Here is a 15,901-nt window from a genome sequence, read left to right as displayed (position 1 = left end):
AATAAGGAATGTGATTTCCTATTTAGAAGTGCTTCTTGAATATTTTCCTAGGAATGGGTTTATCCTTGTTTCCATCTTGAGCTTGCAAATTGGTCTAAATGGCCTGTGTATGAAGAGATGGATCAATCTTTGTTAATCAACAAATGAATGCATCAAAATGTTTTGGCTATCAGGTTGGTATTTACCCATAAGCTCAGGAGGAATAACATTCATATATGTATATGTACATTATATAATATACATGTATTTTTGCAGGCTGCAAATGAAGTTGGTTGAGTATTTATATATATAGCGTAATTATATATATGCGTAAGCATATACATATATGTGTATACATGGTGGATTAAAGGCCGTGACCAAGTCTTGGTAAAGCTCAGGAGGGATAGCCCTAGAAGGGCCTACTTATACACTTGTATATCTATAGGCCATGCGTCAATGGCCTTGGTGAAGGCCCTTTTACGTGCATTAACAACTACTAAGCATGTGGCTGGAATTCTTAAGTCCGAAGAATGGGACATAAGAAGGAAATGACTTAACCCTCTTCGATCGTGTGACAAGGTGAGGTGATCAAGCACTTTAGTAGGAGAAATTTGGGTCGTCGAAGGGTAAGCACTTAGGGTCGTTGGATAACCCCATAACTTTCTCCCTGAAGGTTGAAAGGTGTTACATGTCATTTTGTCGAATTAGGCAAGTGACCATCAGTATGGATCTTTCGCTACCCATCAAAGTGTTCCAAAGCATCCCCCTGCAATGCTAGAAGCCAAACAATCCCAAAGAGTATGAAATTCCTGGATCTCAAGGCCCAAAAACCTATTTTTGGTTTCCTGTGCAGTTCCCTAGTCCATTTCTGTGCATACGTAGAAAAGTCCATTAGAAATTGCGCAGAAGTGCGCTCTATCTGACACTATGGCTTGCACACATGACTTAATGCAAGTAAAAATAAAAATTAAAGTCTAGAAGCATTGTTAGTCAAATCTTTCCCAACTAACAAGCTTTGAATGGATGCCTATTCAACCCTGATCCCTCCCATCATGGAGCTACTTCCCTCTCTTTGTGGAACCCCTATCCCACCATTTATGGATCTCATCCCTTAGGAAATGGATCCCAAACTTCCTCCTTTTGGCCTATAAATCTAACACGGGCCTGAGGATTGAGGAGGACCATTGAAGGTAGGCTTATGTTGCATAAATAAGGCTAGAGAAACTTTTCATCCAATCAGAGGATTGGAGATTGTGAGAAGAGGCTTGTGACATCAAGGATTTGAGGTTGTAAGTTTATTCTCCATTTTATTTAATAAAATAAATTGTTATTTCCTAATCATGTCTTCTTTAATATCATTTGTGGGATTCCTTGATCACCCACATAGGTTATGATTGGTTATTGATTCAATTTATGATATATGTTGAGTTAAATAGTTCATTTATCTTTCATACTATATACTAGATGATTTGATCCTTTGTGTGTTTATTTCTATGCAGATCTCCTTCAAGACATCATGGAGAAGTTGTGGAAAGCGCTAGAACAATCTCTAAAGCATCAAGGAGAAGTTAATGGCCGAAGGCACTAAAAGGAACTTCATTAGGCATTTTGATTAAACGGTAAGTGATCTCTCTCATATTGTTTGTTTCAACCAAGCGTAAGTTAAGGAAAGGTAGTCGTTCCTTCTTGTTTGTTACTAGATTCTTTGAGGTCTATGGAGATCCATCTTGTCCGCAAGGGGGATTAGTTTGCCTAACACAAGGGGAGTCCCAAGGGAAACTCCCGAGATTTTACTCCCAGGGTGACTTGGCATAGTGGGGTTGATTGAATGCCCTAGCATAAAACAATGAAAGGAAGACCCTAATTAAATAATACATAAAAACTTTGTGTTAGAAGGGGTTGGAACTTGTGGTGCAACCCAGAGTTAGGTCGCACATGAAAAGGAAGGTGTGACGAAGGATGACATCACCCTAATGTTTAGGACCAGTGATGTCACCCTGGACCCTGAACCACATATATTTTGGATGGAGGGCATGGTAGAACTCTTGGGATTTAAGTCCTGAGGTGACTTGGTGCATGGGGTTTGTGCATTGGGGGCAAGTGCCACGTGGTGTAAATGCTTTTACGTATAAGTCAAGGGAGTGGCTAAGCTTTATCGCAAGGTGTGTATCGCCATGTAGCCTTGGAAGGTCATCCCCGGTATTTTGGCTACACAAGAATCCATCGAGATTTTATTCTTAGGGTGACATGGCCATAGAGGGCTCGCACCCAAGTACATTAAATATACTTTATATATTATGTTATAGTTTGGGCTTTGTGAGCCATAGAGGGGTTAATTCGTGACCTGGTATGAGCAAGTTGACAGTTGCCACATGGCATGACATGGCGTATGACTTGGACAACCACGTAGGGACCATTTGGGTGCCACATGGCAAGTTAGATGTCATGGCAGTATTTGACAAACCATTCTTTGAAGCGCCATATCTTTTGATCCGAGAGTCAGATCGAGGAAAAAATTATATCATTGAAAAGGTATCAGTGAGACAAATACAACAATGTCATCCATTTAAAGTATTTAGGTAGTTGAAGAAAAAAGAAATAGACCCCATTTCCATAACTAGACTTTGGAGGTTGGGTCATTAGAGTAACTACCTCCTTCTACCCTTAGTAGGGGCTAGGAATAGTAGGGGGTGTGTTACAACTAATTTTACTTTTAATGTTGTGTTACTAAATCATTAATTGTAGACTCCAACTTCTCGAGAAGTAAGATATGGAGTTTAAAACTTCATAGGTATTTCGCTTGTTCTCGGATCTGTGTCCAATTCAGGCAATTGTTCCATAGTATAATGGGAAAGAATATAATAAAATAATATGTTTTTGTTGGTTTGAACAATGTCATTACCTCCAACATTGGGTGTTTCATAGTACAATCCTTGGCATAAAGTCATAGACTAAGCCTAGATTGTAGCTTTTCCAATGCTTGATGAAAAGAGGTCTTCACCATACTTGAGAGAAATGCACACTTGTTAAACTTTATAGGCCCTATTGTTGTTCTCCCACTAGTTGTGCCAAGAGTAACTTTGTTGCCACTCTCTTCTTTATAGCTTTCAAAAGACTAACTTTAATTCCCAAGCCTCTTGCAAATCTTTGATAGATTAAATCTATATTGCAAATTCTCCAAAGTTCAGAAAAAAAAATAAAAATAAAAAATAAAAATAAAATAAAAAATAAATTAAAATAAATAAATAAATTAAAATAAATAAATAAATAAAATAAATAAAAATAAAAATAAAAATAAAAAATAAAATAGTTCTTGGTCAGTTAAGAGAAATGGACATCGATTAAAGGCCCACCCTTGTATAAGACTAACGACATATGGTTCTAATTAGAGTGCCATGTCATTTACTCTTTGTTCCTCTTACCAGTTGTGTGAGCATCCTGCGTGTAGGCTATTGCCATACAGGTATTTATATATGAAAAAGCTCAAATGATGATGATGATGTTATATGATCTATTATTGTAAAATCATTCCTATGAATGATTGCCAAAGACTACATGCCACAAAACTTCCTCATCTAAATATTTGAAATATTTACCAACATAGATCCATCTTAAATACGAATCTAACATGAGCCAAGAGGGATCTAATTTCTTCAGGTGAAACTTTTTTTATGAGCCAACATTATTTAAATGTTTTGTATAGTTATTTAATTTTTTTAATTTTTAGATTTAAAAAAAAAAATATTTTGGCCGACATGAACAAAAGTTCAACTTTGATGACGGACGGACAATGTTACACATCATACTAGGCTGTAAAATGAGCTTCTCAGGTCAATTAAATTTGTGCAAATTTTGTAAACATTGTGTTTTGTTGTTAATGGGGGCTTGGTGGTTTAGTAAAATGAATGTGTTGCTATTCCTCACCAATATTCAATTCCCCTCTGAGACATGTTTGCCTTTCATAGACTTTGTTACTTGTATAAGAGAGTCATTCCATATAGTTGGGATCATATACTTAAAAATAAAATAAAAAAATTTACAACATATAAACTCTACATTTTCCCTTCCCCTCTAAAAATTGATGAGTTGGAGGCTTTTCTTCACAAGCATATCTAGGACACTAATGGTTGCCTTCTTCACCAGGTCATGATATCTATTCTACTTTTTGTTGACGACGTGGTCCTCCTCTCCTCATCTCCAGAAGGATTACAGAGGTAGTTGGATGCCTTAGCTCTGTTTTGCGATCTTCGAAAGTTGACAGTCAACCTGGGTAAAACCAAGTTTATGATCTTCAATGGGGTGAAGAAAACTTTGGACCTTCACTTCCTATTCAGAGGGGAGGAGGTTGAGATCACTAGCATGTGTACGTACTTGGGGGTGCAATTCTCAGGCCCCCGCTTCAGTTTGCAACTAACGCTTATACCTCAGATCAACAAAGGATAAGGATCCTTAGCCTTTCTTGGGAGAGTGCTTTCTACATCACTTCCAGGACATCTCATCCAAGATGAGCCTCATCGACACCTTGATCCATCTGACTATTTTATATGGCTCAGAGATTTGGGGGCCGTCTTTACTTGATTCAGATTGGGCTTTAGTTGAGAGAGTCCAGACTCTTCTTCTCGCCACATCATTAGATGCAAACAGACAATACCTCATCACATCATCCTTACAGAGTTTGGAGCTCAGCCCTTTCGGCTTAAGACAGTCTTCAGTTTGGTCTCATTCTTGCATCGTGTTCGGGGATTTGTAGACTCGATAAAGAGTAGGGACCGTTACCCTTACTTGGCATATTGCTCTTTTGAGACTATTGTTCGTTCTACTCCCTTAGACCGGGCTAGATGTTGGTTTACCAGAGTTTCATATCTCTTAGAGTCAGTGGGCATTCAGTTGGATCGTCTCCCTCCTTTCCGATATTCCTTGGATGCTCCTGGTCACCTTCTACCTACTGGACACAAGTTGAACAAGATCATCAGGGAGGACATCTACAAGCAGTTCAGCCAAGTCACCTGGGTCAATCCTCTGGGAGGGTTGCACCCAAAGATGGCCTTCTACGCTGAGCACTTCTTCGAGTTGAGAGACGGGCTCATTATTTGACCCCTATATACATTTAACCACTGGATGCATGCTCTTTGCATTCCTCTAGGGCAGTTCAGAGTAGGTTCTCATCGACTTTGGTTAGAGACGAACCACCAAATTGATAAACCATACATAATCTGCCAGGTTTGTCATTTACAAAAAGTAGAGATCGAGGTGCACCTCATTTTTGGATGCCCTACCTACTACGAGATCAGAGGAAGGTTCCATTGCTTGTTCAGAGACTCTCAAACCCTCACAGGCTTTTTCAAGTATCTCGATCATAGATGTCTGGCCCTATATATGCAGGAGGCTCTCAGGGTCCTAGCGCATATTCTTCAGCCTCCCATCAGACCAGACCCCACACAAAGGATCCCGACATTTTCAAGGTACTACCTTCAGACATTAACACAAATAGAATGATTCATATCGTTTCATATTCAGACTCTAGACCAATGAGGATCCGTGGGACCTCACCCCGCCACACGAGACCTCAGTAGCAAAACCGTCTCAGATATGTCCCTGGGAGATGGACTAGGTCCTCCAGACCTCAACAGTGAGCAAACTCCCCCAAAAAACGAGTTAGTGGACAATCCACACCTCCCACTGGCCCTTCATCAAGCCAACAAACTTTGTGGAAATTTTTCAGTGTTCTTCAGCCAACCTCGGATGTTAGGAGAAATGGGTCTGATCCTCAGGCCCATTATCCCTTGGATCTTCTCCGTCAGGACATTCCATACATTGTATCTTTTATGTTCGTGCATTGTACCTTTTATATTCATGCATTGTATTTTTTTTATAGGAGACTATTTGGTTCTCCCGCATTTTATGGACATCACTATACTCAACAATCCCTTTAACCTATTTTGTGATCATTAGTTAGACATAAATATAATTATCTTCTCTTCTCTCATTTTCATAAAATATAAATAATAATTAAATTAAAATTTTAAAAACATTATTTTAAAATAAACATTCATATCTATCTACATATTTAATTATTATTTTTTTAAATATACTTTATCTTTTTCTTTCCTCGAAAGAAGCAAGCGGTGTGACATGCTACGGTCCCATCCATACATCTTCGGTGTTTTATATAATGTAGACAAACCAGGAAGCATGAAAACCATTCTCTGGCCCGCAATGAGACCAAAACTAGGGGCTACCTGTCTTGTATAGCCTATTTCATTTAACACGTCGCACAAAAAGTTCATGAATTCTATGGACAGCCCCTCTATGATATTCGATTACAGCGTTGACTTATACTAGCCATTAACCTGAACAACAAAAGGACACACTTCCTTCGCAAGAGTCCCACCCGTATACACTTCCTCTGCAATAGACGGGTAAGGATTCTATTTTCAAGTCGGTGCTTCTGGATTTTTGCGAAGCCTGGTCCTGAGATGGACCTGACATCCCAGCTGACCAGCGTCGGGATAATGGCCGCTATGGACACTATCTAGTGGCACAAAGAGTGCCCCTTGTCCCATTCCGTGGGCCTGAGATGGACCTGACAAATGTTTGGATGGCCACTGTACATACTGACGTGGCAAAATTCTTATCCCCAAATCAATGCAGCTAGGTCTTGGAGAAACTTTTGCAGGGTTGTTCTATAAATTCTTGATCAGATCTAATCTTCTATGCTCATCTATCTTGAACTGATCATCTAACCGAAAGGAAAAAAAATGGGGAAGGGAGCAATGTCTCAGGGTAACGAAAATGGAGAAGGTGACAATATGGCTGCATGGCTCACTGGAATAAACACTCTTCGCATCCAGCCTTTCAAACTTCCGCCTCTTGGTAAGGCATTGCTCTGTTTTTCTTGGCCTGTCATTGTACTCATGGGAACCATGCAGAGATTAATTAATTAATGTAGATTTAACTTCATGTTGTTGCAGGCCCCCATGATGCGAAGGTGCGCATGAAGGCTGTGGGTATCTGTGGCAGTGACGTCCACTATTTGAGGGTATGAGTTTTTGCTGGTCTCTTTTAACATAGTTTAAGAGCCGTCGGGTCTATAGGCCGTCCTCTAATCGAAAATTGAATTTATTCAGAATTTAATCGAGGATTTTGGGATTTAGGGTCTGGTTGAACATATCACTAATAAGTTTCTTAGTTATGAGGGAAACCATTCCTCGGGTTTTCTGCAAATTAAAGGAATGGAATTTCAAGCTGTAAGATACCGATTTTATTGTGAATGGCTTTTCTGCCTCTGTTTCCTGAAATGTTAAGTGCAGTTGTTATATTTGTGTGGTCCATTGCGCCCGCTGCAAAGAAAGGGAATAGCTAGATAACCGCAATACAACGGGTTTAGGGGGTTTTGGTGTGCTTTCCACGAGCAAGGGATGATGTCTCTCCTTTTCCTTTTACACATAATAGTAATCTGAAAGCCTTTGTCTCAGTTGTTGGACATTCATCACCAAGGTGTAGGGGACTTGTATGTTGACCACGTAGGTCTCAAAGCATGCTAAAAGAAGGATCAATCGATTAATGGATATATATCATGTATTCTTTGGATGATCTAATATCTATTATGTATTATTTGGATGATGTATTATCAATTGAGCAAAAAGTAAGTATGGGAACTGGGACAAGCTCAAGTCAGTCTAATTTAGTTGTCGCTCAGGGGCACATCATATTCCCTAGCATGGGGTGGTGAAGCTATGTTAGGAGTGATTGAATGTAACCTTGGTTTTGCTGAAAGATAGTATCATATAGCCCAGTAGGGAAGATCTGTAGTCGGTGTGACATTATTTTTATCCAGACGCACATTTCACAGTTTAGCAGGGATGCATTACAAGAGAATTCATGAATGTGTAATGTTGGTGTTGCTTTTTAAAAATGTATATATAAATATAACTCCATCTTAACTTCTTAATCCCAGATAAATCAAGGAGCATAAGTTAATCCTAGATTTATCAAGCAGCAGGAGGGATCTGAGAGATTTAATTGTTTTAGGTTTAATACATAAATTTCTGAGAGATTTAATTCTTTTAGGTTTAATACATAAATTTATCAAGTAGCAGGAGGGGAGGTGTAAAGCTTTACCTAATTGTTTTTGCATCATCAAAAGGGTTTACATGTCCAAAAATTTAATGCATCTGAAATAAAGATTTAATGCATCTGAAATTAATAAATCTAGATTGGTTATATTCTCGTTTTAAAGAAAATGATGAATGAAAACCTATTGTAAGAGACCTGGAGCCTGTTCATGATGGTCGAAGGCCACTCCCAAAGGAACTCAATGACCACCGCAGTGCTTGTTCCTTCTGCCGCATGATGTTCTCTTTTCTGACTGTTAATTTCCTTGTGTGCTGACTGTTAGTTTCCTTGTGTGTTAGCTAGAAAGACAGGCTTTGTTTAAGCATTTGTGATTCTATGGATAATAATCCCTTGTGGTAGTTTTCGTTTTTTGAGTTAGAGCAGTTTTATGTTTAAGTTCTAGGACACTCAGCTTGTGGAAGGTTGCTTTGGGGGTCCACAGTTTTTTCATAAAATGCCCCTCCTTGTACATTGTGATCTTATTAATTGTACGATGTGATTTTATTAATTGTTAAAGGAGGCATTTTAGTTAAACAAATATCTTTCTTGGTTTTGGTTGCAGACATTACGGTGTGCGGACTTTATTGTAAAAGAGCCAATGGTGATTGGTCATGAGTCTGCTGGAATAATTGAGGAGGTTGGCAGTGAAGTGAAACATCTGGTTCCTGGTGACCGCGTAGCTTTGGAGCCTGGAATATCGTGCTGGCGTTGTGACCAATGTAAGCGAGGGTCCTACAATTTGTGTCCCGAGATGAAGTTTTTTGCAACACCTCCCGTGCATGGTTCCTTGGCCAATCAGGTCTGTATTTCCATCCCTTTCCCCGTTTACATGGGAAATATTGGGTATTTAATGATCTTAGAGCAACACGCGACTTAACGCGATAACACGGGGCAAATTCGGCATTAAATAATATTTGCCCGTTCCTGTGTTATCGGGCTAAGTGGCGTGCTGCTCTGAAGGCATTAAATACCCAATATATGGCTGGTTAGCTCCAGCTGTTTACATGGGGGCCTTTTTTTTCACACAAGGTAACCATAGGAAACGAAGAAGTTTGATTTGTATCTGTATCACTTGATTGCATATGGACTGTGGGATTTAGTTGAAGTTCGTGGTCAGGATCTACTTCTACTTCTACGTGAATAACTTCTTGTCTCTAGCAATCTTTTCTCAGACAATATCATCAATAGACAGGAGAGAAAACCTTAATAGAATGGATCATCCCTTGTGCTCCGACTTCCCATTCGAGAAATAATTTGCAGCTATACTCAACTAACAGGTCAACTATTCAAAAGAAAATGTACCATACAAAATATTCTTACATGCTTATTGCATCTCTGATTTTGCTTTAGCAAGTTCTTGTCCAATGCCCGTTATGCTACAACTTATAAAGCCTTAGATTCAGCATTGTAAAGAAGATATTCAGAACTTAATTAAAGAGGAATGTTGTATAGCCTAAAATTTATTTCATAGACTTTCGTCGGTAATTGTTGCGGGCACTGGTGTTATAGATTGGTTGCTTCCAATTATGTGCCACGAACATTTTTTAGAATCTTTTCATGGTTAAACATTTTCAAATGATATTATTGGAATCAAAACATATCCTAATGAATATGATATTGATGGAAATACAAAATGAATGTGGTTCTGAGTCACCAAATCAATGCAGGTTGTTCCTTCGAGAAGAGCATTACTCAGTGAACCTTATCCAACTGCAAACTTGGTTATGACCGCTTCCAAAATTAAATGCAAACTTCTGGTTATGACATCTATGTACTCAAGCATTCAAGTGTGGGTTATACCTTTGGTGATGATACGGACATAACTGGTGTAGGCATATCATAAATATTTACCACTTTTCTGGTTTCAATCTGCCTTCTTGCAAATCTCGGTCCGTTGACTTTGTAGGGGCTTAACTGGTTAGTGATAGTTGTTCACATATTTGGTCTCAAAATATTTAGCAGTCGCACATGACTGCAATCGGGATTTAACTATCTTTCTGTTACTAGGTCCAGCAGCTTCCAACAAGTCTTTTTCTGAGTCCAGGAGCCATCCCTTTTCTGTTAATAATATATTTTTCCTCGGATACTAATCTTTAAATGAGATTGTATTATTGCATAGAAAGACGCTTTCTAGCATCAGGGGATGGAAGGTCAATTCCATCCATGCTCAACATTCCATGCTCAACAGTATAACGGAGATGTTTAGTTCTTTTTGTGCTAAACAGTATGAGGGAAATGTTTAATTCTGTCTGTGCTCAACGGTACCAGGGAGAGGGAGATGTTTAATTTCTTTGGTGCTCAACGGTATCAAGGAGATGTTTTCAGAGAAATGTTTAATTCTTTCAATGCTCAATATGGAATTGACAATATTTCAGAGAAATGTTTAATTCTATCAATACTCAATATGGAATGTCATGGAATTGACATATACCATTTAAAAAAATTATTAATAAAAACAATTTCAATATCAACCCTAAATAAAATATTATATCTATCATGTACTGAAAAAGATCATACATAATATACCATAAGTCAAAGAGTTAAATAGATTTACACTCATTATATTTAACACTAATTTACCATTTAGGATTAAGATTAGTGTAGCAGCTTGTAGCTAAAAATTAACTGCTGACCTTTGGGTAAGTCGGGGAACTTGTATAAATATTCATCTTCTTTTCTTGAAGGCATCATTTTAGTCTGACACGATATCTATCTACTTTTTGATGAATATTGATAGTTCATAATACATACTATTCATAATTTCATACATATGACAATTTGATAATGTTTTGATTTTGAGCTGCAGATTGTTCATCCTGCAGATTTATGTTTCAAGTTGCCAGATAATGTAAGTCTCGAGGAAGGTGCCATGTGTGAACCACTCAGTGTTGGGGTTCATGCTTGTCGCCGTGCTTCTGTAGGTCCTGAGACAAATGTCTTGGTAATGGGGGCAGGTCCTATCGGCCTTGTCACCGTGCTGTCTGCACGTGCATTTGGAGCTTCACGGATTATTATTGCTGATGTAGATGAAGAGCGTCTGTCAATGGCTAAAAAGGTTGGCTCCGATGAATGCGTCTTAGTCTCCAGAGACTCTCAGGTATAACCATAATGTTAATAATGTCCTTACTGGTATTCACGGCTGTATACTGCTTCAGTGGTGAGAAGTATAATGGATGGGATAATTTCCGACCATATTTATTTCGTTACTAATTGGGATGATGTTATTTCAGGATATTGATGAAGAAGTGACCCGCATACAAAATGCCATGGGTGGAAACATAGATGTAACTTTTGATTGTGCTGGTTTTGCTAAAACCATGTCGACGGCTCTAAAGGCTACGTCTTCTGGCGGTAAGGTATGCCTTGTGGGAATGGGCCATAATGAGATGACTGTGCCACTCACTCCAGCTGCTGCCAGGTATGGTCTTCTCCTATCCTATATTCCACATTCAATCGTAATTTTCTGAAGCATGTCAGGAGTATATTTTGCTGTTCCATTTTAGGTAAGCAGTTGTGCTTAAGTCGATTCTGCTTGCAGGGAGGTGGATATTTTTGGTGTTTTCCGCTACAGGAACACTTGGCCTCTATGTTTGGAATTTTTAAGGAGTGGAAAAGTGGATGTCAAACCTTTGATCACCCATCGGTTTGGCTTCTCTCAGAAGGAAGTGGAAGAAGCTTTTGAGACTAGTGCTGGTGGGGGGAATGCAATCAAAGTCATGTTCAATCTTTGAGCAGGATAAGGTGTAGAGATCCTGGATAGGAGTGTCTATATATGGTGTAATGTTATCGGGAATGTCTATAAATGGTATAATCAATAATGTTATCTGTCGTAGTTTTCACTTTTTACAATGTTTTGAGTTAGTCAGGGTAAATATGGAGCTGTGCATTTTATTTGCAAGCTACTATATGATATGAATAAGTATATATATGTTCTGAAATCGATAAATATAAATATTTTCTGAAATCGTTTGTCAGTATATGGAGCTCTCTGAAACAACTATGACATGGTGACACGTTTAGACGTGACTCACTTGGCATTTTTCTTGGGGCTATTTCTTTACTTTCGAAAAGCTTTTCCAGGCTTTTACTATCAGACATTTGCATGAAAGGGGTGATTGTAAGGAAATGAATTTTGACATTTATCAACCAGGTAGCATTCATCGCACACTCGGATAAAGTCCAGTAGAGAACCTTTCATGTTGTATTTGTCATTTTATTCGAATTTTCAGCTGGACTCTGCAATTTAGGTTGATAGCTGTCTCTCTAATTCAATCATGTTATGGACGAGTGTTTCTGTGAATCACTTTATTCGAATTTTCAGCTGGACTCTGCAATTTATGTTGATAGCTGTATCTCTTCGAGTGTTTCTGTGAATCACAAAACAAGTAAATCAGACATTACGATTGCAATTTTTCTTCCTGTTTAATAATAGGGCCTTCATTGACTCCTCTGTTTAGCAATTCAGCAATATGAGGAATATGTGAAAGGAATGAAGGTGCATTGCAAGTGCATGACCTGTTTAGATGATTTATCCGCCGGTTATTTTCATATGTTTCTAAATGTTTTATTCAACTCTTCATGCATGAATTGGAGACCGATGCGGAATCGCGGGGCTAATTCTCTCAGATTTATTATTCAGAACGATAGCATTTGAATGAATGATGAAATTGAAAAGTTGCTCATTTTAGATTGCTGTGCAATTTTGCGAGCAAGAATTACAGCGAAAAAGTTTGATAGTATGGGTACCCAATACTAACATATTGGACAACGAAACAATCGACCTTTCTATCTAACCTTGCAGTGGACACGTTGATCTCTAATGCTCCATAAACCTTCCAAAAGTGATTCATCCCAATTCTTGACACATTGTTTGCTCCCATTTCGAGGTATTGTAAAATGATTCAGCCTGTCTGTCTCATCTCTCGTGACAAATTGTTCTCTCATTTGGAGGTATTTCAAGATTGGGAGATTTGGTAAGATGTTTGATATTTGATTGTTTTTTTTTTTTTTTTCAGAAGAAAAAAAAAAAAACCAGGATAGATTTATAAGAAAAGATAAAATGTCTTTTGTACATAAAACAGATGAAAGAGCTATGAAAAACCCCCCACAAATTGCTGAGTAACAATAGACAGATAGTCCACAACACCTGTGACTGAAAACATAGAAGAACATAAGATTGATGAATGAGCTTTATGAAAAAGCCCCCCCCTATTGCTTGTTAACAAAAGATAGATAGATCTATCAACCAGTGACCCCACCAGGAAAAGGCCATGAAACACAACTATATAGCCCGCTTGTTCAAAATTGGCACAAATAACAAAACTGGAAGAACTGAACCAGGAAAATAAACCATGAACCACATCTTTTTAGCCCGCTGTCCAATGATGCCGCAGATAACAAAACTGGAAAGAGACAGCCCTCGGCAGAACCATCGAAGTCGAAAGATATGCAACCGCAGAGTCAAGGAGCATGAATATTTTGCGAGAGGACGGATTGGAGAGAAGATTCTAGGAAAGCCAGAATCTTATGAAGAACAGCATGTAGAGGATCCTTTGAATCTTGGAAGATATGTGCATTTCGCCAGATCCACAAAAACCAACAGGTTATAATAAACAGCGACCTCCAGGATGGGGACTGCCTACTCCACCATAAAAAAGCATCCTGAACAGAAGAAAAAATCACGTAAGGAAACCCGAACTGTAATGACAAATCATACCAGATTTTAAGGGTCGAGGCGCATTGAAAGAACATATGCAGATTTGATTCCACATCGTTGAGGCACATGGGACACCTGCTCGGCCCCTGCCAATTCTTTCTCTGAAGGACTTCCCAAGAAAGATTTTTATTCCAATATAACAGCCAGGAAAAGATGATCATTTTGAGAGGACATGAAGCCTTCCAGAAGCGGGAAGGGAACAGCGGAAAAGAACCCCCACCAGTGACAGAGATCAGATCGGCGTATATGAGCTTCACGCTTGCAGGCTGATTGGATCTACTAATACACCAAACGAGAAGGTCTTTTGTGCCCGATCGCTTGATACCAAGGTTGCTGAGACTAGCTTTAGCCGAATTCCATAGTGGGACCATCGGAGGAGGCAGATGCAATTCCTCCCCTTCTTTCCACACCGGGATAGATCCAGACCACTCCTTTATCAGCATATCCCATGTAAAATATCCCATCCTGTGAAGATAGAGGACCAGCGACAGAGGAAAAGAGAAATTCCGAGCACATGAACAGGAATCATAACCAATGAACATACAAGAGCCTGAGAAAAGATTCCAGCTTAAAAACTCCATAAATAAATGCTGAACTTTCCTGAGGCTCTGCCAAATCGAGGATCCACTCCTAATACCAATGGACTTCCTCCTGTACCAGTATTCGATGCCCCTTCCTCTTAGATATTTGCCTTTTATGATTCTGCGCCACGGCCCATCACCGAACAAGCCACGATGGAGAGACTTACATAGGAGAGCATTACCAAAGATGCGCAGGTTGAGAAGACCCCATCCACACGCATATTTTGGTTTTGATATAGCCGCTAACTTAACCAGATGCAATTTGTTCTGAAATGCGCGTCCACCCCAAAGAAAATTTGCAATCAGCCTGTTCATGTGATTAATGGTGCTTGAAGGTAGATAAAAGATATGCGCCCAATAAACAGAGAGTTGAGACAGAACAACCTGGATAAGAACAAATCTGCCAGCCAAAGAAAGAAGTTTATACTCCCATCTTGAGATCCTTTTATAGAATCGATCCAAGAGCCATAACCAGTCAGATTTTGTGTTTCCTTTAGCCTTTAAAGAAAATCCCAAGTATTTGAAGCCTTGCGATATAGAAACAGGAACAATACTCAACAGCTCAGCTATCCAAAGAACTAAGTCCATATTTGAATCATTATGATATAAGAAGGACTTTCCCCTGTTTATAAACAGACCAGTGGCTTTCTGAAAATTTACAAGAATATCATTAATGCACAACCAGGAAGCCTTGCAGAGCATAGCCAAGATAAGGACGTCATCCACGAAGAGATTATGTGAAAGGGAGACCTGCTTGCAAATCTTAACCGGGCAGCAACGCTTCTCCGCTACTGCTTTATTCAACTGCAAGCTAAGACAATTCATGACCAGAATAAAGAGTAATGGGGACAGGGGACAACCCTGTCGAAGACCTCTCTCCGCCTGAAAAAAAGGAGAGGGGATTCCATTAACAATCACTGAGTATTTAACATTTTCAACACAGCTCATAACCCAGTTAATACTTGGGGACTTTAGTCCAGTTTTCGCCAGCAGGATTCTTAAAAAACCCCAATCCACGCAATCATATGCTTTTTGCAAATCAATCTTGAGGATGGCCGCGTCCGTATTCTTAGACTGCATTGAGAATAGAGCTTCTTGTGTCATGGCGACCGCATCCAAGATAAATCGGCCCTTTAAGAAGGCATGCTGATCCCTCGAGATAAAGGCATTTAGAGCAGGCTTCAATCTTTCTGCGATGATTTTAGAGGATAATTTGAACAAGATGTTGCAGAGCGAGATAGGCCTGAAATCATGGAAAGTTTCAGCCCTGTACTTCTTTGGAATCAGAGCAATAAAAGTTGAAGAGGTGGCAGAATGTATGCTTCCAGACATCCTAGAGGCGTCAACCATCCGTAACAAGTCCATTTTAATAAGATCAAAGAAATGGGAGAAGAATTCGATTGGCCACCCGTCCGGTCCCAGACTTTTATCCTTTTTAAAAGACTTGATGGCGCTCAAGAGCTCTTCCTCGGATATTGGCTTTATAAACTCATCATTTGCAGCATCATCG

The 15,901-nt window shown here is 39.2% G+C and overlaps 1 protein-coding gene across 1 annotated transcript; it reads left to right on the top strand.

The window, feature by feature from the left end:
* The first annotated feature begins 6,470 nt into the window (after positions 1 to 6,470).
* Positions 6,471 to 12,058, top strand: LOC149218205 (sorbitol dehydrogenase-like). The gene is made up of 6 exons (XM_089383847.1): positions 6,471 to 6,852; positions 6,951 to 7,018; positions 8,657 to 8,893; positions 10,901 to 11,191; positions 11,325 to 11,512; positions 11,633 to 12,058. The coding sequence occupies exons 1-6, from the start codon at positions 6,738 to 6,740 to the stop codon at positions 11,823 to 11,825; spliced, it is 1,092 nt and encodes a 363-aa protein (XP_089239973.1). The 5' UTR covers positions 6,471 to 6,737; the 3' UTR covers positions 11,826 to 12,058.
* The last annotated feature ends 3,843 nt before the right edge of the window (positions 12,059 to 15,901 follow it).

This window comes from Pinus tabuliformis, chromosome Q (genome assembly GCF_031772625.1).
Source record: "Pinus tabuliformis cultivar Carrire ecotype Pingquan chromosome Q, CPIR1, whole genome shotgun sequence".
Taxonomy (NCBI): Eukaryota; Viridiplantae; Streptophyta; class Pinopsida; order Pinales; family Pinaceae; genus Pinus; species Pinus tabuliformis.
This window is presented reverse-complemented; position numbering and strand designations above follow the sequence as displayed.